This window comes from Stenella coeruleoalba, assembly GCF_951394435.1.
Source record: "Stenella coeruleoalba genome assembly, chromosome: 2".
Taxonomy (NCBI): Eukaryota; Metazoa; Chordata; class Mammalia; order Artiodactyla; family Delphinidae; genus Stenella; species Stenella coeruleoalba.
This window is the reverse complement of record NC_137147.1, coordinates 9,078,771-9,104,852: the sequence shown is the minus strand read 5'-3', so window position 1 is coordinate 9,104,852 and position 26,082 is coordinate 9,078,771. Positions and strand designations below refer to the sequence as shown.

General features: G+C 47.8%; 1 protein-coding gene across 3 annotated transcripts in view; it reads right to left on the bottom strand.

Moving 5' to 3' along the window:
* Positions 1 to 268: 268 nt before the first annotated feature.
* The window catches only part of CLMN (calmin), a 119,073-nt gene continuing 93,259 nt past the window's right edge, over positions 269 to 26,082 (bottom strand). For 2 of the 3 annotated variants that reach the window (XM_079914417.1, XM_079914419.1), the window contains exons 7-14: positions 25,144 to 25,337; positions 23,085 to 23,167; positions 17,092 to 18,690; positions 13,993 to 14,189; positions 12,570 to 12,630; positions 11,894 to 11,964; positions 11,385 to 11,481; positions 269 to 9,905 (exon numbers count right to left, since the gene is read on the bottom strand). In XM_079914417.1, the coding sequence (XP_079770543.1) occupies positions 9,741 to 9,905; positions 11,385 to 11,481; positions 11,894 to 11,964; positions 12,570 to 12,630; positions 13,993 to 14,189; positions 17,092 to 18,690; positions 23,085 to 23,167; positions 25,144 to 25,337 (2,467 nt within the window). In that variant the 3' untranslated portion in view covers positions 269 to 9,740. Of the gene's footprint in view, positions 9,910 to 11,384; positions 11,482 to 11,893; positions 11,965 to 12,569; positions 12,631 to 13,992; positions 14,190 to 17,091; positions 18,691 to 23,084; positions 23,168 to 25,143; positions 25,338 to 26,082 lie in introns of all 3 variants that reach the window. The other variant, XM_079914418.1, reaches the window with a different exon arrangement.

Sequence of the window (26,082 nt, the reverse complement as noted above, 5' to 3'; positions counted from 1 at the left end):
GGCAGCGTAACTCCACAGCCATAGAGCCACCATCACTACCATTATTGTTCCTTCTTGGAGGTTCACCTGCAAAGGCTCAAGACAAGTTAATAGTTAAAAAGGGTAGATTCCCTACAGTCTCTACAATTCTACAGCCAATCGGTGTCACTTTTACCTGGCAATAGTACTCTTTGTTGGGACAAAGGAAAGATAGAGTCATTTCTGGTTGGCAAAGAATTATCAATGAGCTGGTCAATTCATGAAATTTATACTCAAAATTTTTCTTCAGGTTACATGTAATTTTACAAGACCATTCATCATAGCACCAAGCCTAATAGTCCTTAATAGAAAACAGTCAAATAACAAATACTCCAGTTAATTTCCCACAGGTATAAATTATGCAAATAGTCACTTATATCTTCATTTACAATAGTCAATAAATAAGAGTGCATGTTCATACAATTTTTTTTACAAAGATACCTTTTTTTTTTTACAAAGCTACAGCTATGTATGTGCTAAATAGACAAAATAATTCTTGTACTACAAAATAACATTTTGCTTTTTTTTCAATAGTTCTCTTAGAGCTCTCAGTAAAAATATTCAGACATTATCAATTAAGTCCCGCCATGACATTACAAGAAACCGTAGCATTAAATCTGTTAAACGTATTACAGACCTTGAAAAAATAAATAGCTATCATCATCCAATACAATACACTTTGAACAAACTCCTGCTTCCAGGTTTAACAATTGGTCCTGACCATGTACGGTAGGGAACCACCATCCTTCCTCTTTCACTCTTTGTCTTTGGCTGATGTTACCAACACCAACGCAAGTGATGCAGGTAGCTAACTCAGGGTGCAATTTCAAGGAGACAGGGTCTCTGCTTCATAGCACCCCTTCCCCCAGTTCCACTCCCGCCCCAGGGACATTCTGTACAAACATGCCCGTCTTTGGCTTCAGGGATCCAGTGCTAGAATGCCAGCAGCCTCTGATTCGAGTGGAATTTCTGTGCCTATCTATTTCGAGTCTACCAGGGGACGGGGAAAAAGATGGGAAGGATAGAAAGGTCCAGTCGTTTACATCTATATATGCCTGCACCTGAACTTGTGAACTTCAAAGTATCCAAGAAAATTGCCTCGGATGCTGACTTAATTTAAGGAGACCAGATTGGTTCTGGGAGTCCTAGGAAGCAGCTCTCCCACGTTCTACTCCCAACTTTCACCCCACACTTTCAACAGACCAAACACTTTCCAAAGGCACCTTTCTCAGATACTAAATCCGGAAGCCATGCTCTAAGCTTTGGAATTCACTTACAAATGCAGAGGTGCATTTATTCTAAGCAAACAGGCCACTTACTGAGATTACAATAAAAACAAACCTAATTTGCTAACCTTTGGATTTTTGTTTGTTTGTTTTGCGGTACGCGGGCCTCCCGTTGCGGAGCACAGGCTCTGGACATGCAGGCTCAGCGGCCATGGCTCACGGGCCCAGCCGCTCCGCGGCATGTGGGATCTTCCCGGACCGGAGCACGAACCCGTGTCCCCTGCATCGGCAGGCGGACTCTCAACCACTGTGCCACCAGGGAAGCCCTAACCTTTGGATTTTTAAACCTAAGAAAGACTTTTAAAAAGAGGTCTCCCACCTTTCCACCCAGAGAGGTAAATGAATTATTCAAGGTGTCACAGCAGGTGGGCCGGAGCTAGGACCTGGGGTCCTGATGACCAGGCCAGTGCTATCCTACTTTGGAATAATGTCAACTCTCTAGGTTACAGACACTTTGTTTCCTTTTTTTTTAAAATTTTTGGCCATACTGTGCAGCATGTGGGATCTTAGTTCCCCGACCAGGGATCGAACCCGCACCACCTGCATTGGAAGGCGGAGTCTTAACCACTGGACAGTCAGGGAAGTCCCCAGAGTTTCCTTTTAAAAAGTGTCTCAATCCTTGCATGACATTTAGGAATACAGGCATGTTGTGTCTGTCCTCATAGGAAAGTCTTACAGAGAATAGGCTATTACTGACTTCTGGTGGGTCTAAAAGAAGTCTGAACTTTTGCAAATGGAAAAGAGACCTATCAGGAGACATTTTTCTATTCCTTTCTGCAACAATGCAAAAATCACAACTTTTCAATTCAAAACAAAGGAAAAACAATGATTCCTATCTCACAGGCCAACCAGTTCTAACTTCCTCCAAGTAATCCATGGTCTCATCCCTATTTAACTTGTGCTCTGCCCAGCACAGTGAGATTTGCTTTTTGAAGGAGGAAGCCTCACTTCTACTCTGAAAAGCATGTGTGAGAAGAAGTGAAGAGTGACTACCTGGGGGCATTAATTAAAGTCATTCAATCTTGGATGTCAGACACTGAGGTTATGCTGCTAATGGGCCTTTAGACGCAGTCATTTTGGTTGTCAATTTGCAACCTTAGTTAAAACCTGAACTTGGGGTGTCCTCAGTTATTTAAAAATTTTTTAATTTATTTTTTAATTGAAGTATAGTTGATGTACAATATTAGTCATTTTTACCAAATGAGGACGAAGGAGATATTTAAGCAGTGTTGATACGGGGCGGGGGTCAAAGTACACAGAAACTTGGGAAGGGGAAGAACGCCAGGTGAGGGTTGCAACGCAACTGCTAAACCCGCCCAACTCTGAGATTTCCACCCACGCTTGCCAACTAGGCCAAATTCACCAACAATCAGAATCACATTAAGGCATGACTTATTTTCTAAGCAGCAAAGTCTAGGGTGGAAATCAACGTCTGGAAGGAAGAGTCCTATGATCATGGTTCTGCCACTTGCCAGCTCTATGACCTTGTCATCTTTCCTTCTTGTGTTTTAGCTTCCTCTCTGAAAGAACCACCTCCCGTGATTGTCGTTAAGGGTCCAGTGAGTCCGTGGGTACATGCTGGCTTCGGCTTCCTCTTGTAAAAGGCATGAGCTAGGTTTGAGAGAGCAGCTGGCAAGATGGAGGCGGATTGGAGAGAGGCTAGAAGCAGCCATGGTAAACTGAACGAACTGAAAGGAGGTCTAGTCAAAGCTTGGCGAGGAGGGACATGCAGACAGGGAGCTACTGAGCATTTTACGACACTGTAACAAGCTCACAAGGGAGCTATTATTCACTCAGCAAATATGTACTGAGTGTCGATTCTGCACAGAAGATGCTCAGAGAGGTAATTTGCCCAGTCATCCAGATCTATCTGGAGACACAGCGGGGACTTGAACCTAGATCCGGCTGATTCCTGAACCTGCCCTCTTCCCCTATTCCATAAATCCTCCTGGAGAAGGGAGAAGGGAGTGATTAAAAAAAGGGGGGGCGGGGGGAGTTTCAGTTAAAGAGATTCCTGCTAGATGAAAGCTGGCCTTGACCTCTAAGTGTCAGGGAATCTTGAAGTTAGCAGTGGGATCAGGGCGGTAGATTACTGAGTGCTGTATTTAAAACCACGTGGTCCAACAGTGTAAAATACTGGCTGTCTTCTTCCCATAAACGAGGACATTTTCCTGGCTTGTTGGTGCTACAGCCCAGGGCTGGGTTTTCATCAAGGTTCTCAGATGAATTATAAGCACCCAACTCAGTCTTCCCGCCGCCGAGGGGTCCGGCAATTCCAGAAGGGTCCGAGGGGCCCCGGAACTCTGATGGCCTCTGCTGACCCCAGGGAAGTAGGGGCTCAGAACCTCCAGGCCTTTGCTCCTTCCCAAGCTGGTCGCACCCACGGGGGTGGAGGACTTTGACGGCTTGCAGGTCACTGTGGTGCTGTCACACGTCAGAGCAAGGAGGACCAGGGCTCACCTGGAGCCTGAAGCCATGGGGTCTGCGTGAGATGGGAATGGAAGATTCTGGGCGCAATGCATGCAGGGTCCACGCTTCACGGGTATTGGGCTCACTTCCCTGCATGACTGTTGCTCCTCAACAAGGTGCCTGACAAGAGGCAGAGCCGAGAAGATCTACGGGACTCGACATCCAGCAAAGAACCCACGTCTCATTTCTTGGCTCCCTGACACTGGCTAACCGTTCAGGCAAACTCCGCAGCTATTTCCAGCAAATAAGCGAGTTATCACTCACGCCAGCTCTCAGGCTTCAGCTGCTCAGCCCAGGCCAAGGCCTTCATCCCGAGAGCAGCTGGACGGCCGGAGGAAGAGCCTGCTATTCAGTGGGGACTCCAGCCAGCAGCTGCAGCCCCAAGACGTTCAGTCTCTCCCCAAAGGCGGTCTCAGCAGAGATGATGCAATGTCAGGGCAAGAGAAATAACACATGCGGACCCGGAGGGTTTCGTGGGCTCTTGTTTCCTGGCCAGAATATCACTGGGAAGGTTCTGAGGAACCACGTTGATCTGAAACTCCCACATAGACCACCTCGGGGACTTGAGGACGTAAACAGAAATGGCTGGGAAGGTCTCCAAGCCAAAGGGAAAGAGAGGTCGTGGCTCCAAACAGCAGTGGGCCTACTGGAGAGTTAAGAAAATCCGAGCTTGCATGAAAGAGTGTGTCACAGGAGTGCTCGCCAATGACACGACCGCGGAAAGAGAACAATTCTTAACAAAGAAGCCACCACGAATTCTGAGATTCAGAGATACCTTCTTTCCTTGTTTACTCGGGCCTGTGTTTGAGAGATCAGCTCTGTGATGTCCTGAGTCCCTGGTGACGAGGGAGGTGCAGTTGAGCTGCAGCGGCTGGAGGCTGGAGTTCTGTAGAGAACTTGGCATCCGGACGTCCCTCCCGAGGGCACTAACTAGCAGTGTGACTAATCATCTCTCCTTCCTGATCGTCAGTTTTCTCATTTCTTAAATGAGGCACTAGACCCTTACGTGATCCCTAAGGCTATGAAATGACCTATAATTTATGAAGATCGACTGACTGCACAGGCAGGCAGCCTCCAAATCTTCTGCCTTCTACGAGTTCGACCCTCACAAAGAGCAGGATCGCACTGCATGGAGACGGGAAGAGAGAGCTGAACCCCAGAAAGGGAGACGCAGCCTGTGCCCAGGGTGGCTTCTAGGGGGCACTCGCTGGTTCCCAGTCCTGGTGGGAGCCCCACTCCCTACAGAGGCCGGGCTTGACCAGGAGGAATTGCTCACAAAGTTCCAAACAGCCATCCAACAGAGGGAGCAGCCAGTTTGCTCGCTGGCCGACACCGGTGCGGACTGTTTCCCGGTGAAGGGACGGTGGCAAAGAAAACCTAGAAAGTGCGTGACTCCAAGAAGCGGGAGTCTGGCGGGGAACGGAGCTCTAAGATAGTTTCGTCGGGGTAGGAGGTGGAAAGGAGGGAAGGAAGGCGAGTCCTATCTGTGCTAGGGCATCCAGGGGAGCTCCAGGTGCCCTCTCGCCTCTCCTCACTTGGCCCAGCGTTACATGAAGGCGCTCGCAGACCATGCCTCAGCAGGACTCAGGGCACGTTCACAAGCGCGCCCACAGAGCAGCGAGCCGCCTAACAAGCAGGGAGAGCGCAAACGTGGGACCTGCGATTCAAGAGGGTGTCTTCCCTGGTGAAACCCCAGGGAAATGAGAACAAAGGAATGGAAGGGACGGAATCATAAAGACAAAGGGATGAAGAGGAGATGACGGCAGGCGCGAGATGCCGACCCATGTATGAGGGAGACGGGAGCAGGGCCGAGGAATCCCGACACCACGCACTGCCTGTGCAGAGGGGAGGCACCAGCACCCAGCGGCGCCAGCAGCCCACTCCTCGGGGGGAAGCGGAGGGGCTCTAACCCAGGCACAGCGAGGCGGGAGCGATTCGGTGAGTGTACACACTGACTGTGATGAGATGCCTGCTCAGAGGCAGGATGCGGGCGCTCAGGTGTGTGCCGGCACCTCTGGGTACGGCCCTCCAGTTCGCGCACGGCACAAAGGTGCCTGGCTAAGGGGGCAATTGCGAGTTAAAATCTAGCCCTTACTCTGCTCCTCAGGCCTTTCCCTGGAGAAAGAGGCAAAAGATGGCTTCTGCCAGTTTGGCCAAGTGCCCACGGGTGGCTTCTGCTCAGAGGGGCACCTATTTCTGAGTCATCCATCCACTCAGAGGGAATGCCCTTTTTGAAACTGCATGAGGGCCCTGCATAGGCTAGTAGCAGCTCTGCGTAGGTCCCTTTACCTCAGGCAGGAGAGAAGTGGAAATATCTCTAAAGAAACACAGTGAGAAAAGACCTGCAAATATTGATATGTGTGATCCTCCCATGAAGAGTCCAGGTGCCCACCTGGTGAGCCTACAGAGGAATCCACCAGTTGACACACAGAACTTCTATCCACTTTGTGATGTTTCATTCTTATACACGAACCGATCCACAGCATCACTAGATATCCGAAGAAAACTTGTAATAAGACAGAGAGTGCGACTAAGAGAAAGGGAACTTAGAGGAAATAAAGGCAAAACAGAGAGCAGAAAAGAACATACCCCAAACCCCATTATCGTGAACGTCCACAGAGAAATAAGTTCTGCACCCATGAAACAAGAACAGGACACTATAAAACGTTTTGGAACTTAAAAATTAATAAAACATTCATCAGGTATATTGAGAAGATAAAGCTAAACAACTACCTTTGAAAGCAGATCAAAAAAGAATAAATTAAGAGATGAGAAATAGAAAAGATAAAAAAATATTAGACGTCTAGCCTGGGAAGTCCAACATTGGAACAACAGGTGGTACAGAAAGAAAGAACGTGAACAATTACAAGAAAATTTAAGAGGTTTCTCATGAGAACCCAGCACGAGGTACACCATCAAGGGTACACCACCATCAGGACAGTTCAGAACACTAAGAATGAAGGGATTTTAAATGTTTTCTGGGAGGGTGGAGAAACCCAAGTCGCAGCTAAAGGCCTGGGAATCAGAATGGCATCAGGAATCTCAACAACCTCGATGGGTGGTATTATTTCCCACCCACAATTCTATATCCAGCTACACCTGGGTAAGGGCAGAATAAGGATATTTTAAGCTATGCAAAATCTCAAAATATTTACAATAATATTTACTTCCCATGTTCTTTTCTAAGCAAGTTACTAAGGAATGCGCCACGCCAAAATCATCATCATCATCATCAAGGAGGGAGAAGAAATTTGACGAGAAAGGACGTGTAACCACAGTACACTACTTGGCTCACAGGTAAACAGTCCTCATATGCCCACAATGAAGAGAGATGTCCAAACAACACATGTAACTATACTGGAAAAACAAAGCACGGTATGGGTAAGAGCAAGATCCTTCTCTACCACGGTAGCAAGCCAGTAGATGTTTCTAGATTAATTTCAAAAATAAAAGAAGTATAAGCATGTTATGTAGAAATGCAAAGGTAAATATTAGAAGAAACAGCTAAAAGAGGTGATTACTTCTAGAGAGCAACCCATAGGGGATTGCTAGTTTTCATTAAAAGTCTTATAGTATTTGTTTCTTTTTAAACTATGAACATGTATTACTTGGATAAGAATTAAAAATAAATTCTTAAATGGAAGCCATGGAGTGGTCTGTCCTTCAGGCTTCTCACCCACCTTCTATATCTGACTTCTTTCACACACGCCTGTAATCAAGTGAGATTCTTTTTTTTCTTTTTAAAAAAAATCAGTTTGCTGCCACCCTGAACCAAATGACTTTCAGGCATCTTGCCTGTAGATGGTTTTAAACATCACACTTTGTAATGGGTGAGAGGAGAAACCTGCAGAGACTTTTCTGAACAAGGTCTAGACCCGTAAAGTGAAATGATTAACGTTCGGGTCAGCTCTTCCCTGGCTTTCCAAGCATCTAATTTAGGTGAGGACTGCCTGGTGTCCAGGGTTATAAAGTGTCACACACATAATCTTTATTATCTGTACCTTTCAGCTTGCAGCGATGCCAGGGAGCTCACTAATTAGCTCATTTTCCATGGGACACTAGGCCTTGGAGATGGAATCGCTCCAAACTCCCAACAGCTTTCAGCTGGGAAGGCTTAGATTCGTTCGTGGAGAGAAAGCAGCTTATAGCCAGAGTGGGTTAGAGGCCAGGCTTTGGCTGTCATCGACTCAAATGCGCTACGTCAATTCTTTTGGCCATGCTGGAATTCTGTAAACTTGAGACCCCCTGCTTGAAATAAGCAAATCCCTGCCTTGCTGAGAGAGAAGCGTGATTCCTGGAGTAACAGCAAAGCTGGTGTGTCAGCTGACAAGCTGTTAGAGCTGTCGAGGGTATTCTAGAAGGAACAGGCAATGAGGCTGAAAGCGAACAAAACTTCCTCATGGGAAAAACACAAGAAAAAACAAAGGTGGGTGGTTGACCTAAAAATTTTGGTTTTGTTTAAATGAGGACATTCTTATCTATTCATTTTATTATTTTTTTTTTCAGGACATTCATGGGCCCAGTGGAATTTCCCTAAAAGAGCGGACAGCTCTGGATGGGGCATCAGGTGGCCTCCATTCCTGGTTGGCTGTGTGATCTTGGCCAACCAGCTCTGCCTCTCTGGGTTCAGCAGAGGAGATGCCGTCTAACTGCCCCTCCTGACCTAATAGGCTGTGGTTTTGTAAGTCTCACCATATACATGCTTTCTGAGGGGGAGGACAACGGGAGGAGGAAGTAATACACAGGGACGCATGGCCTGCCTCTTGACAGGAAGCAGGAAGAGGAGGGAGCCCAGGGCAGAAGGAAGACGGAAGGGCAGGTGGATGCCTCTGTCCTCTCACCACCTGCCCGTTCTGGTTGCTTCTCAGGGTGCTTTCCAGAAACCCTTTTCCTTTTCAAGAAACCCATCATAACTGACCACGAAAGATGCCCGTGCTGAGACTCACACTGTGAGGCAGGTGTGCACAAAAGCTCTCTCGGAGCAGGAACGTGCTGGACCACTTCCTGCTCTCCCATCAGGCAGAGCTCGTTCTCAGCCAGGCCACTTCCGCACTCCTCCTCGGGGCTTTCGGGGGCTTTTTTTTTTGACAGTGCCCTGCGGGACCTTGGGTACCAGCACAGATGCCTCAGGAGGCACGAGTGGAAGCTGGGAGCTGCCCGGGCAAAGCGAGAGGGATCCCAGGCCTTGCCCTGCGTCAGCCAAAGCTCTGCTTTTCATGTATCAACTAGACTGGCCCCTGAGAATCCACTTGAAAGGAGGATTCCATAGGTGGGAAAGGTTTGAAAATCACCGCTTTACCTCAGTTCAAAAGCAAAATTAAAATGCATGCCCCCCACAAAAAAGAAAACGAGGGTGAACAAGTGTGCACTGCAGCTCACGACCTAGCCCACACTTTCCTCGAACTTTGCCGTTCACGGATGCCCTTTGCTGGACCCGGCAGCTTTGTGCTGCTCTGATATCCCCCCAAAGAAAACGACCAATCGCCAGACCACAACAGGTGCGCGGACCCCCAGCACCTTCACTCAGACTCCCCTCTCAGAAGAAAGTAGGGCAGTTTTCTTCCCAGCGGGGGTCTCCCTGAGGCATCCATCCTATTTCTCATCGGGAGGCGAGAAACTCAGGTCCATCTGGGACCTTAAAAACCAGCGCGTGGGGCGAGCTAAGACCCAGTTATGAGTATTAGTAACAAAGCTTAATACCTGTCGGCAAGGCACACAAACAAACCCACCCAACGATCTGGCCACACACCTGAGTGTTGAGTCCACAGCCAAAGAGAAAAGCGTGCTTAGGACTCACAGGAGAGAAAGGGAACATGAAAAAGGAAAGTGGAGAGAGGGAGTCTAAATTTCCTCGGAGGTCCTCCACCATCTGCGGAAGTGCCCCATCCAGAACAGGCAATAAAAGGAAGTAAGGAGACTGCCCACCCCTGGCCAGGATCCTGTCTTTTTATTATGCAGACGCACGCATCAGAGTCCATTGAGGTCCAGCTGGGGGAAGACCAGCAGGCAATAAACCAGGAGCCAGAGGAAGAGGATAAAGTATATCACGTCTGGCTGCTGGACGAACTGCATCAGCGAGTCGCTCTCTGGGCTGTGGGTCTCTTGCGTCCTGGCTTCGCCCGAGCTGTTGGCCTTCCTGCAGGAGGGGAAACACACCAAGGCAGTCACAAGTGGGTCCCCAGCCCAGTGGAGCCCCCTCCCTCCCTGTACTCCAGCCTCACTGCCCAACTGGAGAGCTGAGGGCTTCCCAGTGAGGTGCAGACCCAGGCGGAGGGCTGGGTCCCGGGATGCTTTGAGCTTTTAACCGCACTCAGTTCATCTTCACAGCGCCAAGAGGGAGGAGCTGTTAGCCCCATCCTGCAGACGGGCGTGGAGAGGGGGTGCGAGGGGGGCTTGCTCAAGGCCATACAATGACTGTGATACAGCTGGGACCTGGACCAGGTCTACACCCTTCCAGGATGCTCTCCCTTACACCGCAGTGCCCTTAACACAGAGTTAGAAGCTGACGGCTCTTCGTTCTTCCCTAGGAATGGCGGGGACTTCCTAAGGAATCTGAAGAAAGAATCGGAGGTTCCCTCATGACAGATCATTTAAAAACAGCCATCAGCAACAAAAAGACACACCTCTGTACCACCAAGTTTTTGTTTTTGTTTTTGGAATCTAACCTCGCAAATAATTACCAGGTTACCAGATTTTGGTCAGATGTATCTTTCTTATTTTAACAGAAGGTAGTACTAAAGTGACATTTTAGTTTTGCCTGGTGGAGAAAGCCCAGAAGGGGCCTGTTGTGGTGGTGACAGGAAAGGGTCAGAAGCCATAATCTGATTGCAGTTGGGCTCGGGGGCCTCTACAGAGGCATCTGTAGAACCTAGAGTGTAAGCTTCTCAGGGTCATTTGGGGCTTCTCAGGGTCATCAGGGTGACGGAGATGATGAGAAGCGAAAACTACCTCCTCCTCCCTAGACCATCTCCTGATACAACGAAAGACCATGCCAAGAGGGGATTAAACCTTTGCCCTGGTCTGGAAACTGAGCGATTCCCACGCAGATAACAGACAACGGACAGAATTTCTTTCTCCTTCTTCAAACTGCTTTTAGAGAAATTTTAAACTGCGTATTTTTATTGCAAGGGTAATAAATGTTCGAAAGCATGGAAAACACGACTGCACTTCTCAACCTTGCGGGTTCAATTTTCAAAGACTCTATCTCATAAAAGCTAAAAGTGCTATTTTCCTATCAGGATGTCAAACCTGGTGGAAAACGTGAATTAATATTTCCGTTTTACGGCAGGGGAGGGAAACAAATCTTGCCTCTTTTTTTAGTAGCCAGACAGGTGGACCTGTACAGATTACACTCCTGGGTGTTGGGCAATTTTCAGACAAGGTCTTTCCATTCCAATGATCTAAGTCCTTCCAAGCCAATTCAAATCCGTGGCAAATATTTTTAAAAAAATCAATTAAATTAAGTGATTCAATAACTTTAACAGAGATAGGGGCATCTCAGAGTTGTCAGAGTTTTAGATTTCTCTGCCTGCCTACGTTCTCAACGGGCGGTGTTACAGCAATTCGACACTCTTAGTCTAGGTCATTTAGTTCTCCAACAGGAAGAAATACTTTCATAGACATCCTGGCATGTTTGCATTCCCTCTTCATGTCTGTTCTGATGTCATAAAACTGTAACATCAGCTCAGTGAGCTTCTGAGTATTGTACCTGCAGTGGCGACACGGAATTAACACAGTTGTCAGGGGCTACAGCGTTTAGAACACACACGGTATCCCGTCCCGACCTCTTCTGCCTGGCTCTGCCTCAGAGGGCCAGCTTATACCACCGTGTCATCTAAATACAGCCACAGGCTCATGACCCAGACCTGTCTTTAAACTGAGTCATTTTCTGAACCATGCCCTGCCCATCAACATGAATTCGTATCTACCTTCCCCTCCCACACATACTCAATTTCCATTCATTTTTTCCGGAACGGGTATTTTCTTGCATGAGCCCAGACTATTAATACTGTTATCCAACACAGCCTTGTTGGAGAATAGCCACCCCCAGTAGGTAGGCTGCAAAATTAAAGAAAAAATATCCTTTTAAGCCCCACCAAGCTTGGACTACTGCCACCTACCTGGTTAACATTTGGTTTCTTCTGTCATCCTGATCTGCTGCGTTCCTCAACTGAACATGGCTAAAATGATCCTACAGTGAAATTCATAAACAAAACCCCGCAACCCAATTAGTAAAGATGAAATCTCTGAAACAGAAAATGAAATGATTTTAAACATACAGAGTCGAGCATGCCATGATTTTCTCAATCTTGCGAACATCTAGTTCCAAAGTAAAATGACTATACAGTATTCTACGTCATTCCCACGGGCGGACGGAAGGCTCCCCTCCCGCATAACAGCCTGAATCAGGGCAAGCTGTGGATCCCAGGGCTTTGGGTCCCAACACATCCACAGCTGAGTGGTTGCGAAGACAAAGCGAACCCTCTGCTTATGTGGCACCTCTGTCTCTGAACGTGATCTTTCTGGACGTGTGTGCAGGGGTGGGGTCTTGGATGCGTTTGTTATGGCAAAGATGCCTTTGGGCTTTAAAATCGTCACTTTATTTACATCCCCTATTGCCCAAACTGGACATCTGATTGCACTATGCCTACTGACAAGGTTTCAATTTGCTTGTCTTCTATCCCAAAGCGTAGCTGTCGCAAGTCAGTAATTTCAAAGCTCTGGGCTGGGAAGGAGGAAGGATGGAAAGGAATTGATTAGCAGGGGCCGGCTGAAAGAAGAAATTCACATACTAACCGGTTCCAAAGACCTATTAGCATGTCGTCGAACGTAAATGCTGGAGTCGCTGTGACTTGTCCTGCAAAATAAACACACGTTTTGAATTGGCGTCACCAAGAACTTCTTGCTGCCCCCATCCTGAGGCCGCCACATGTGGATTCAGGCAAGCTCTGATTTCTGACCTAGTGATGGAAATGAGACATGGTATCCAGGAGACCCACTCGGGGTGGAGTGTGTTTACAAACAGCAGGATGAGGTGAAAGGGACACACTGAGCCCTCGTCAACAAGAAAAAAAAAAAGAAAACAGTGAGGAAGAATTTCAAATAGAAAGCAGACCACATATTCTTAAAAATCATAGGATTTGGGGGCAGGAAAGGGTCTCTTTTTCTAAGTGTCCGGAAGTCTTGGGACTCACCAGACGTCCTCTGCAAGCTAAAGTCAGACCTGGGCTGAGACCTGGGACCCGGACTCCCTTTGCAGTGCTTCCTGCTGTGCACAGTGCTGCTAACTGCCTAGCTCTTGGGTGGACCACCTCTTTTCCTTTCATACACGAGGAGGCTAATTTTCTGACTATATCTTTGAGGCTGATGTGTTTCTCTGATCTTCCAATAAAGCTGGCTCACTCAGGGCTAAGGCGAAAAGATACCCAGCCAGAGGCCTGGGCTGTCATCCTGGCTCCTGGTTGATGAACTGGCAACTTTGGTCAAATATTTACATCTCTGATCCGTTTTCCTTATCTGTGAAATGGATCATCATTCCCACCCTACCTACTTCATGGAGCTGTTGGGGATACTAACCTACTGCAGGTCAAAGCGGCCCTGTCTTATTGCTCCACAGGAGAAAGAGGTGTTGCATGGGGATGGGCCTGATACAGAGACAGTCATGTTAGTTTCCTCAAGTTTCCACCCTTACTGCCTTGGACCCAAACTCGTGGGTGAAGCGGTCATATTAAAGTCCAGCTTCCATGCGACAGTGATAAATGGTCCCCTCCAGTGCCTCCCTTCTGATCCTGTAAGATGCTTGTAAACGGCTAAGTTTGGTTTCTACCTAGACTGCCCGGAGGTTATCAGGGGCCAGAGACGGCCGGCAGAGTCTCCAAGGCTATTACTTTTCATACCCCACCCCTACCTACGGTTCAGCCACCTTTCTGCTCACTGCCAGTTTCCACCCAAAGCTACGTTGAGCGAGGAGAGAAGGCAAAGTTCAGGTCCTTCTGGTTTTGCCGATTACGGGCAGGTCTGATATTGGTTGGGGGCGGGATGGGGGGGAGGTCAGTGGGGGAGCCCAGGTGTGAAGAATGAGGACTTTGCCTGAATCTGTTTCCCTTGCTGTCCAGCCCCACCCCTGCGTCCGCCATCCAATCAGAAACCAGAAATGGGATGAGTTCAGAGAGTAGCTTCCCAGCTCAGGCTCTGGGGTGAGAAGTTGTTAATAAAATACCTGGAAAGGACTTTGTGGTCACAGGTGTCTTCTTCCAGGTCATCTGAGGAGCGAACAGTTCCGGGTGCTATAAATATTGAACTTTCTACGTGGTCCACGTGTTTTCTTTTTTCCTTTTTTTTACTGCTGATCGGTTCTTCCATTACCTTTTCTTCTAATGGGTTTGCTAAGTTTTCCGAGTTTGGAAACTCCTGGGACTGAAGGATATGACAACCAAACACAAATCAGAATTTTACGCTGAGATGTTGAGTGCGTGACACCACCCGGCAGCGCCCTGCTCCACCTTGACTCCGAGGCCCAGCTAGGGCGCCCCTTCCAATCCTGCCTCTTCCATGGGTTCCTTCCAGCACAGCCCACCATGGAGGAGAAGCCCACCTGAACTGCTGCTCCCCGGGCAGAGTTCCAAATGCTCCAGACTGATGGATCGAAAACAGCACGGGTTTTACAGTCAGTAAGACCTGGTTTCCAATCCTGGCTAAGTCAGCTATCTGACCTTGAGCAACTATCTCTCTGATCCTTGGTTTCCTTGTCTGGCAAATGGGTATAATGATTATCAGCCTCTTCCCACTATACCACAGTTTTTCCTATAAAGGATGTCCCTCACAGTAGACAACGGTTGGACCCTTCACACAACCACCATCCACTTAAACAGAGGAACAAATCCTAGAGGCCAGGTGGGCCAAGGGGTGTGAAGGCGGCTCCTGTGTTTGGAGAGATGGATCTTCACCGTGCTTTTGGCCGAAGGTGTATGGTAGTGCCACCTCTGTAGCATTTATATGATAAGGAATCTTTGACCTCCACCCACCCCCCCAGGCACTCTGAAACCCATCAGCGATGCTCCCACTGAAATCGAGAAGCGTGAGAATTGCTGGCAGCACCTCTCAAGAATTCTCACAGGGGCTGGAAAAACCTGCTCAACTGGTGTCCCAATAAGAGGATCAGAGTGGCCGGCCAGTGCAGCCCAGGAGAACAAAGCTCCCTGCAGAAATGAAAACCGCTCTCAGCGATCTGAAAGGCCAGCTGCTCCTCCGTTATCAATGAGCAAACGCTACCTTTTCTGAAAGGTGAGGTGAGGAGAGGACTGACTTTCTTAAAGACTGGAAGTAGAACTTGCCATTTTCTAGTCCAGTTAGAAGATAGTTTTCGCTTTTCTTTTTAAGGAAGGGCCAGGTATCGGAGAAATGCTCCAGCCCGTCATCCTCTCTGTCAGGAGGCAAGTCATCCTGGGCTGCGCCCCTTCCCCTCCCCCGCCCCTGCTCACTCACAGGGATCAATGCTGGGGCTACACTCGGGAGCCAACGGCAAGGTGCGCTTGGGAGCCGTGGGCACCTGCGCCGTCGGATGCCTCATCTGCGTGCCCACAGGCCACACTCCATCACTGGGGGAGGGGAACTTAGCGCTCATTGGCCGTTCTAAGTCACCCAGAGGGGCAGAAAGGCAACTCAGGCTCTCCCCAATCCCAGTCCCCTTTCTTTTGTTCTAAAAGAGCTTTTTGGCCCGTAATAACCCAGAGAATCACCCCAGTTGCTGTTGTCATCCCCCAACCTGGGGACCCCGAGACCTGATGTCACTGAGGGGCATTTCTCAACCCGCCGGATCTTCTGGTCTCCCACAGGACAAGCCTGCTCTGACAGACAGCAGACAGAGGGCTAGGGGCAGGGGACAGGACGAGGTTCCTTGCCCCTGGGCAGAAGGGGAAGGTGGCAGGCAGGTCTCTCGCACCCATGGAGCCACCCAGCCCTCTTCTCCAGCCGAAGACGGACAGAGAATGGGTGCTCGGCACCAAAGGATAGGTCCGGCCACACGTGGCTTCTGGACTGTTAGTGCCAGAGAACTCTGAGGCCCCCCGGTCCTCGGGCAGCTACTCCCCACTGCTTGGAGCGGGCAGACCCATAAATGATGCTACCACTTCTGGCCCATCTAAATCCTACATGCCTTTTAAGGCGACTCAGATTCCCCTTCTCCTGCAGCCTCCCCAGGGCAAGGCTTTCTCACTCCTCCGAGCACCTTTGGGCCTCCGCTGGGTCCTGTCCTGACTTTCCAGCACCTCAGGGTTTAATTTACCTGCCCTCACCTGATACCCCAAACTGTCACGCAATGCACCTTGTTTCCTGTCAGGCTGACCTCTGGAGCCCAGAGATTAATACACAAACGCTCACTCTCTCCCAGGAGAGAAAATCACAACCCACGAAAGCTGCAGCAGTCCACCAGAGAACCATCGAGAATGTTATCACTATAAATGCAAGAGTGACTGCCCTGCCTGGAAAGGGGCCGGGCAGGCTCCCGGGAGGGGATGCTGTTGGCATTGGGCTTTGAAGATGAGTAAGTGCTCGCCAAGCCAAGTGTGGGGAAGGGCGTCCGGATGGCGGGGCCAGCTCCAGCAAAGCCCAGAGGCAGGCTGGGAGGCAGGGAGGAGGTGGGCTTGTCCGGAGGGGAGGGCGGGGAGGGGGACCCAGAGGGACATGCAGTCAGGGCTCCCCACACTCTCTCACTGATCACTCTGGGGGGGCCCTCTGAAGCTGCTGGGCCAGATGACGTGGAGACACGAGGTGGCAGAGGAGCACGTGCCCAGCTGCCCCGGCTCAGAAGTGCGCGTCCGCCTTGCCCTGTTTACACAACCCACTTCTAACCACAGGAGCCGAACAATAGCGCTCAACAAGCAAAAGGCCTTTAAAAATCCAGGCTGGAGTCCAGGGTGAGGTCTGGCTTGGTTTTCTCAGGCTGCCGCGGGGTTGGGGGTAAAGTTCACCAAGTGCATACTAGGCAGAGCCGCGATTGCTACTTACAATGATCTCTGCTACTACTAAGCTGGACCCTCAAGCACCGCAAGCATGGCCTCATCTGATCTCCTGGGCAGGATGCGGGCAGGGCCCAGACTAGGGGAGGCCAGCGAGACACCCAGGGTGCAAAACTGACGGCAAGTGTTCCTCTCGGGTGCTAACCCTGACCTTGCCTGAGCCTGAGTGAGCGTCTCCTTAAATTCTGGACCTGGGCTGCCTGCGAGGGAAACTGCCTTTCTCTGTTTTATGGAGGAAGAAGCCGAGCTGAGGAGAAGCACAGAACTCCCCACTCAGCGTTCCCGCCCCCGCAGTCAAGTACCTGGTGGCCCTGCACGGGGACACTCTCTGCGTCCTCACTTGGCTGGTGGTCCCCCTGCGGGGACGGGGGGCTGGGTTCCGAGGCTGGGCTGGCATCCTCCGCGACGCTGGCCTGGGGGTGGCCCTTGCCCCGCCCGGCGAAGCTGCAGCTGCTCTGGGAGGCCTCGGCCTCCCCGGCCCCCGCGTCCGGCAGATACCCCTCTGGCTCTTCGAGGTCCACTTCTTCGTTTCTCAAATCCTCCACGCCTTCTGCGTAAGCCTCCAAAACCGCAGCCAGGGGGACCTCGTAATGCGGGTAGTAGAAAAGGTCGTGGGGGATGATGGAGATCCTGGAGGGCGGTGGAGACGGCTCGAAATCCAGGCCCTCGTCGCTGGGGCTGCGGAGGGTCTCCAAGCTGCGGCTGCTGTCGGCTGGACTGGAAGGCAGCTCTCCCCCAAGGCCCCGTGGGCCCTCGGCTTCCCCTTCCTCCTCACCCCGACGGCGCCGGGGGCACTTGTGCTTGGCCTTTTCACACACTTCTGGCTTTTTATCCACCGGTGCCTCCAAAGAAGAGCCTCGGTCTTCTGGTCCAGGGTCCTTGTGAGGTTCCTGCTGGTTGGGCTTCACGGGGGGCTCATCCAAATCTGTCTTCCTGTGGGTAGATTTACCCCTCCTTTTACGCAACTTCTCAGCACGGTCCTCGGACACCTCCTCCTCGGCAGGTTTTTTCTCATGAGGCGAAGGAACCTCGTGGAAAGCCTGGCTGGTGGAGGGAAAACCTACGAGGTTGCTGTTAAATTTCGAGGCTTTTAATGGTATGCCTTCGAAAGGGTCTTCCTTATCCATAGCTTCTACAGTCAGCAGCTTAACCTCGATCTCCATGGAATCGGCCACAATGGTATCCTCTCCCAGGGATGACGGAGAACGGCCCTCTTTCCCTGGGCCAGCTGCCCTCTCCGACACCCCATTCCAGGAGGGAGAGGTCTGGGAAGTCGGAGGATGACTGACCTTACCGTCCACTGAAGACACGTCGCTGGGGGCCTCACTGGAAGCTGCTTCCAGGATCTCCAGGGCCTCCTGTTTCGTTGTTTCCTCGGCAACCTCAGCCGCCCAGACCTGTCCGTCCTGCCTGGACAACTCCTTGGTCTCTCTTGGGCTTCCTTCGAAGCGAAGGTCTGGACTGTAGAAAGGGTCCCTACTGCAGGAGGCCTCCTTGTAGGTGTCAGCCTCAAAGTGCACAGTTTTCTTGATTGGCAGAGAGGTGGACCTCTGGCTGTCCTTTCTGGATGATAAGATGGAAGATTCTGGGGCCAGCTCGCCGGTGCTGTTGATCTTCCCTGGGACCCCTTGGAGAACCTGGTCAACGATCTCGTGCATGAACTCAGAGCAGCTGTCTGCCAGCTCCTGGCTGGTAACGCAGGGCTCCCTCACGCCCTCAGGCTTGTCACAGACGAAGACTTTGGAGGGTGGCGGGTGGCTCGTTTCGTGGTTGACGGTGTAGGCACGCTCCCCGTTCTCAGTCAGAAGGAAGACGGTGCTCTCTTGTTCAGAAGGGGTTTCTCTGATGCGGACGAAGGTGGATTCAATAGGGGCTTCTTTGTCGGAATCCGCAAAATCCTCCTGCCAAGAAATACAGGGCAACGTGAAATCAGCAGAGCGTCTAAGTGTCACGCGGCGTCCCCTCTCAAAACACAAACACCAAAGTGGAAAAAGCACTTCAGAAGGAATGGAAGTGTTCTGATGCAGAGGTAGACTGGCAAATGACTACTGTTCCTGCTGAAATGTGAGAACACCAAAGTTTAAAAGAATGTGTTTTTTTTTAAAGCTATGGCTGCAAAGACATATCAATGAACTGAACTCTGGAGAAGGATGAGCCCTTCCTAAGTGAGCAGAGATTGTCCATGAGTTCATACCTGTGGGCCACTGCCTGGTCTGGGTATGGACAGGAGAGCGAACTCATCCGAGATGAGGAAAGATCAGCTAAATATTTACTGATTGTGTGGGCTGGCGTGAGAGATTGAATCTAGAAGGGGCCCAAACACAACACTAGTTCTCTTCATATACTAATTCTCCCACACAGAGACTTCTGCTAAGTAAGATGCAGCTGAATTATTCACAATAGCCAAGACATGGAAGCAACCTAAGTGTCCACCAACAGAGGAATGGATAAAGAAGATGTGGTGTATACACACACACACACACACACACACACACACACACACACACACACACACAAAATGGAATATTACTCAGCCATAAAACAGAATGAAATAACGCCACTGACAACAACACGCATGGACACAGAAATTACCGTACTAAGTGAAGTAAGGCAGATAGACAAAGACAAATATCATATGATATCATTTATACATGGAATCTAAAATATGATACAAATGAGCTTATTTACAAAACAGAAACAGACCCACAGACACAGAAAACAAACTTATGGTTACCAAAGGGGAAAGGCAAGGGAGGGATATATTAGGAGTTTGAGGTAAATATATACACACTACTATATATAAAATAGATAACCAACAAGGACTTATTGTATAGCACAAGGAACTATATTCAATATCTTGTAATAATCCATGATGGCAAAGAATATGAAAAAGAATATATGTACGTAACTGGATCACTCTGCTGTACGCCAGAAACTAACATAACATTGTAAATCAACTACACTTCAGTTAGAAACAAAAAGATGCAGCAGCTGAGAGCAGGGCTGAAAAGCAGAGAGCAGTCTTGGTGGTACTGCAGAGCGTGGCTCCCAATGACTGGTAGGGAGGGTGGACTGACCTCATTATACAATTACTTGAAACTGGAGGGCTGAGATTAAATAAAACTTCAACAGAGCCTTTATCAGCTCCTGAGAAGGTCAAAATGATCAGCTCCTCATTATAGGTCCTTTTTTGGGAAAGGGTTTTATTCTCTGGGGGAAAAATGTCATCTACCTCAACTGTACTGCTCCTTTATACACCAGATTTGGCATAAAATAAAAAAATTTAAGTCACAAATAAGCAAGAGAAGAGACCCATAATCAGGAGAAACAATAGTCATTAGAAGTAGACCCAAAGATAACTGGGGGTTAGAACTAGTAAATAAAGAGTCTAAAATAACTGCTTAACCTATACTACAAGAAATACAAAGGTTTTTCTTCAGGCTGAAGGAAAGGATCACAGATGAAAGCCTGGAGCTGAAGGGGGGAATGAAAAGTACCTGAGATGGTAAATGTATGGCCAATATAAAAGACTATTTAAAAAGTTTTCTTAAAAAGTCTCCTGTTTAAAGCACAAATAATAACAAAGCATCGAGGATTAAAACATATGCAGAAGAAAGTCAGTAGCAATAACAGCACAAAGGAATGGAGAAGAGGTGAGTGGAATGACATAGTTGCATATATAAAATATATAAATATGCATTTTATTTCATGTTGTATTATAGTAATCCAAAGCAGACTGAGTTATGTTCAAGATGAATATTATAACCCCTAGTTTGAAAACTACTAAAAAGATAAAACAAGGAGATGTTGTTTTAAAGCCAACAGAGGAGATAAAATGGAAACCAAAAAAGTAATTGAATAATCAGAAAAAAAGTTAGAAAGGAAGGACAAAGGAACATAGAACAGATAGGACCAATAAAAAACAACAATCAAGATGGTAGATTACGTGAAGTAAATGGTAAAAAAATACACTAATAAAATGACACACTAATTCTTGTCAGAATGGATAAAAAACAAGACCCAACTCTATACTATTTGCAAGGGACGTGCTTTAAACATAAGCATACTCTGGAAGGAGAAAGATGGAAAAAGATACATCACACAAACACTAATCATAAGAAAGTTGGTATGGCTATATTCCTGTCAGACCAAGGACACTCCAAGACAAAATAAAATAAAAATAAAATGATGATGTCGTCAGGAAGAGACAACAGTCCTAACCGTGTATACATGTGCGGCAGAGCTTCCACATACATAAAGCGAAAGCTGACAGAAGTAAGAAGCGCAACAAATCCACAATCGTAAGTCAGAGATTTTTAACTTTTCTCCCTCACACTCACTGATAGGAAAAGCAAAAAAAAAGAGTCAGTCTGTCCATAGGATATTAGAACAGCATATTAACCAACTCAACCTAATTGATATTTAAAGACTGCCAACACTTTCACTGCACAAGACACATTCTTTGCAAGTGCATATGGTATGTTTACCCAAATGTTGGGCCATAAAGCCAGGCACAGTGTCTGGTGTGCGGTCAGGGCTTAATGAATGTTTACTGAAATGTACTAAACTCAGCTGAATTGTTAAGCTTAAAAAAAACAGCGGTTTGATGGGAGTCTAGATTAGCTGGGATGGCGCATCTGTATTCCCCTGGGGATGTAAATGGACTGTTCTGTGGTGATGCACTGTGTTCCATGAGTCAGGATGACCTACTCCAGGTATCGTATCTTGTTGAACCTCTCTTGCCCCAGCCCTAGTCTCTGACCCCAGCACTGGGGAGATCCAAGTGTCAGATCTGCTGAATCCCGGCCGTGACCTTGACTCACACAAATATCATAAATTTTAGTTAATTTTAAACTCTGCCTACAGCTTAAGAGCTCAGGGCTAATAAAAGCCCTGGTGCCTAGTATTTCAGAATTCAGTAATGGCCTATGAAGATTAAATGGCAAAATAATATCACCACCATTTTCTGGGCATCAACTGCTGTGCCACGCACAGGAGTAAGTACTTTCTGTATCTATTTATTCTTCACGTAACTCTGAAACGTGGGTCATCTTTCCATTTTACAGATGGCATCTCATACGGACATGTATCGGAGAGGTTACGAAAGCGGCTCAAGGTCACACAGCTTCAAGTGGAAGCACTGACATTCCAGCCCTGGAATGCCTGCTTCTAAAGTACCCTGGCAAGTGATCTGTGGGCCAGAAACAGACGGGAAACACACACATAGGTAGGGACTGGAATGAGAGCCACATCCTGGGGAAGACCCAGTCTGGCTCTTCTGAGCTATGCAAAATGGGGTCTCAGTTTCAGCATATGTTGTAAGGAATCTAAAAGCCTGAACTTTGCAACCACAGAGAACTGGGATCAAACCCCAGCTCTGCACTTGGTAGCTGGGCAACCCTGGAGCGCTCTTTAAGCCTCTTAGAGTATCTGTTTTCTCTTCTACAAAGTGAAAATAATGATACCAAGTCAAGTGGAATCGCAGAGGTGGCAGTCAGCCCAGAGACACAAGGGATGGTTACCTGACAAGCCTCCAGCTAAAAGAGCGGCCCATTCTCCCTGCAAGTATTAGCTCTTCATGCTTTTTTCTTTTCTGTCTAGTACGTCTAACTACCTGAAATGATGACATGTTTGCGGACTTGTCAACTGTTTCCTCTATTAGAACAAAGCTACAAAAGGTCAGGGACCTCATCCATCTTGCTTATCGCTAAGTTCCCCTGAGCCAGCAGTAGGTGTTCAGCAGATTTCCAATACATTCAATAAAGGACTGTTGTTATCCTTGTGATCATTGTTATTATCATCTTGGGCTTATGCACGGGTTGGCTGGAGGTTCAACAGAGCCATGACAACTTCTAAAAGGTCTGATTCTGCTCCAAACACTCTGTCAGCAAGTCTACTCAGATTCTGAAAATAAAAAGGCATGCTTTTGAATGGTCATTGTCTATCAGAATTTCTCACATTCTGATAAAATCTGGTAGACTGCTGAAAGGTTCCACCTGGCATCTAGAAAATCAAGTGGCTGATTCATATTACAGGTGGGCATCTCTTCTAATCTTAATAAAGTTTGGGATGGGAAGAGGTCTGTAAGAGGTGTGCCTAGCTTCCCACTCTGCTTTTAAATGTCATACACGTTATCTATGATTTTGAAATGAGTAAGCAGCAAAGCACTTGAGATCGAGTTTTGATCCTTACGGCTGTCACACAGAACAACACGGCCCGAGCCCCGAGCTCCATGGGATGGCCAGCTGATGGAAGTGTATGGTTTCTGAATTATAGGTAAGGAAAACAGACATACGGCTTCCAACTCCGGGAAATGTTCTAGAAACTGAGCCACGTAAGTCACGATGGACTGCTCATCTGGCGTGTCAACCATGATGTCTGTTAAGAGAGACACAGGAGTTAGAAGGAGACGCAAAACACGGTTTTTATTTTATTGATTTAAACTATTTTTAATTAAAAAATTGTTTTCCAGCTTTATTGAGGTATAATTGACAAATGAAAAGTGTATCTATTTAAAGTGTACAGCATGATGGTTTGACATACATATACATCGTGAAATAATTCCCACAAGCAAGTTAATTCACACATCCATCACCTCACAGAGTTACCTTTTTTGTTTTTTGGGTTTTTTTGGTGTGCTGAGAAACCTTAAGATCTACCCTCTTAGCAAATTTCTAGTACACAATACGGTACTATTAGCTATAGTCACCATACTGTATGTTAGACTCCCCAGAACTTATTCATCTTATAACTGAAAGTTTGTACATTTCCCTACTTTTCCCACCCCACCCCCAACCCCAGCCCCTGGCAACCACCCTTATACTCTCTGGTTCTATGAGTTTGGCTTTTTCAGATTCCACGTATAAGTGAGATCATGTAGTATTTGTCTTTCTGTGCCTGGCTTACTTCACTCAGCATAATGTCCTCCAGGTTCATTTGTGCTGTGGTAAATGGCAGGAGTTCTTTCTTTTTCGTGGCTGAATAATATTCCATTGCACATACACACAGCATTTTCTTTCTCTCTTCATCCACTGATGGACGCGTCGGTTGTTACCATGCTTTGCCTATTGTGAATAATGCTGCAGTGAACACTGGTGTGCAGATATTTCTGCAAGATTGCAATTTCATTTCCTTTGTTTTTGTTTTGTTTGTTTTGGGGGGGCTTTTTTTTGTTTTGGGGGGTTTTTGGTCATGCAGTGTGCCTTGCGGGATCTTAGTTCCCTGACCAGGGATCAAACTCAGGCCCACAGCAGTGAAAGCCCTGAGTCTTAACCACTAGACTGCCAGGGAATTCCTGAGGTGGTTGGTTTATTTTTGTTGTTTTTTTAAATTTCATTTCCTTTGGATATATATTCAGTAGAGGGTTTGCTGGATCACATGATTGTCTATTTTTAATTTTTTGAGGAACCTCCATACAGTTTTCCATAAGAGCTGCACCAATTTACATTCCCACCAACAAGAACACGTGGTTTTTACATGGGATCTTGGGATGCTTGATGGCGAAGGATCCCACAGACCAGGGAGGTATTTTCTCTTTATTGTACACTTCAGGAAGTCTAGGCCCAGAGAAGGGGAATGATTTGAGTGAAGGCTCACACGTGGCTGATGAGCAGAGAAGGTGGAATGAAGACTCCAGCTCTCCTTGCACCCAAGATTCTGTTGTTCCCTACTGTCTTAGTCCCCCCCTGCCAGCAGCCAGCTCACTGCCTGCCCCATCAGCGAGGCTGTTGAGCTGGGACCCTCACTCACTGCCAGAGGGAGTCCTAAGTTAGCCTAATCCACATGGAAGGCGATTTGACAGAGATAACCAAGTGCCCTAAAAAGGTGTGTACTTTCTAGCTGTGTCATTCATTCCGCTGTTGGGACCTGGTCCTGGAGGAAATAATCTGAGATGCACACTGAGCTTTAACCAATAAGATGTTCATTGCAGCGTTATATATAAACATGACTATTCTGAAACAACCTCGATGTCCACCAGTAGTAAAGAGCTAAGTAAATTTTGGTGCACCCACTGAATGGACCATTATGCGGCCAATAAAAATATGTAACGAGGACCTCCTGTCAGCATACTTATGTCACAATTATAACATTAGGTTTAAAAAAAGTAGGACACAAAACCATACATACACTGAATGATCCCAATTAGGTAAAAAAATTGTAATTAGATGTAAGGAAAAATACTGGGAAAATGATCTCAGTGGCAGGAATACAGGAGATATAAAACTGACTTCATTAGATATTTCTGTATTCTCCAGGTTGGACAGCAGATGTTACATATGTTAAAAAAAAATATATATATATATATATATATATGTATATTACAAAGAAAGAGAAAGAGAGAGAACCACATCTACCTTCTGGCTCCAGGAGCCTGGGGATGTGAAGGGCGTCGTGAGCGATGCTGAAAGCCTTCTCTAGATTTTCCCGCATGGAGTCTTCTAGCGCCTGCTTCATGTCGACCAGGCTAGGGTCGATGGCCTTGATCACTGCCAGGAAAGCCAGCCCGCTTCTCCAGCTGCCTGCAAAGTCCTGCACCGCCACGCCATACCTGAGGAAAAGGAGCCGCCTCAGCGCAGGTCAGTAAGCAGCCTCGGGGATGCCTCGCTGGCCTCCGAGCGGGGCTGGGAGCTGCTGACCTGGGGAGGCCAAGATGCCCCAAGCCCTGAGGATGGGGAGAGCTGCACTGAACCATTGGTATTTCCATTTCCAGACAAACAGGATAGGAAGGTGTCCATCACACGAGGAGACAGAATAGAACCCTGTGTTTCCCAATTCCCAGATATATACATATTTATACACACATATATATAAAGGAGTCATTTTATACACTGTTCCTTTTATCAGTGATGTTCAAAATGCAGCAAACATAGATGTGTTGTGTAAAAAAATGGAGCCAGAAAGACACAAGTTCACACTCCGGCTGCCCCACTGTGCTTCCAGTGCTGTGGCCTGGAGTCACACACCTTCTAAGCCTCAAACTCATTCATAAAACAGGGCAGCTGTCATGGGCAAGTATTAGGTTGGATCCCCCACAATGGCCACGTCACGTGGACAATCTAACGTGCAATGCAGATGGCACGTGAAAGCCACTCACTAAGGGACAGCTAACGTCATGATTAATATAAATAAAATCAGAACATTAAAAGTGACAAAGATAGATAATCCTGCCAGGCACTCATTTCCTTTGGACTCCATCCCTTGAGACCATATCCGCCCCCGTCAGTCTCTCAACTGTGATCCCTGAACTCTCTTTAAAAAAAAATCCTGGGGCTTCCTGGTGGTGCAGTGGTTGA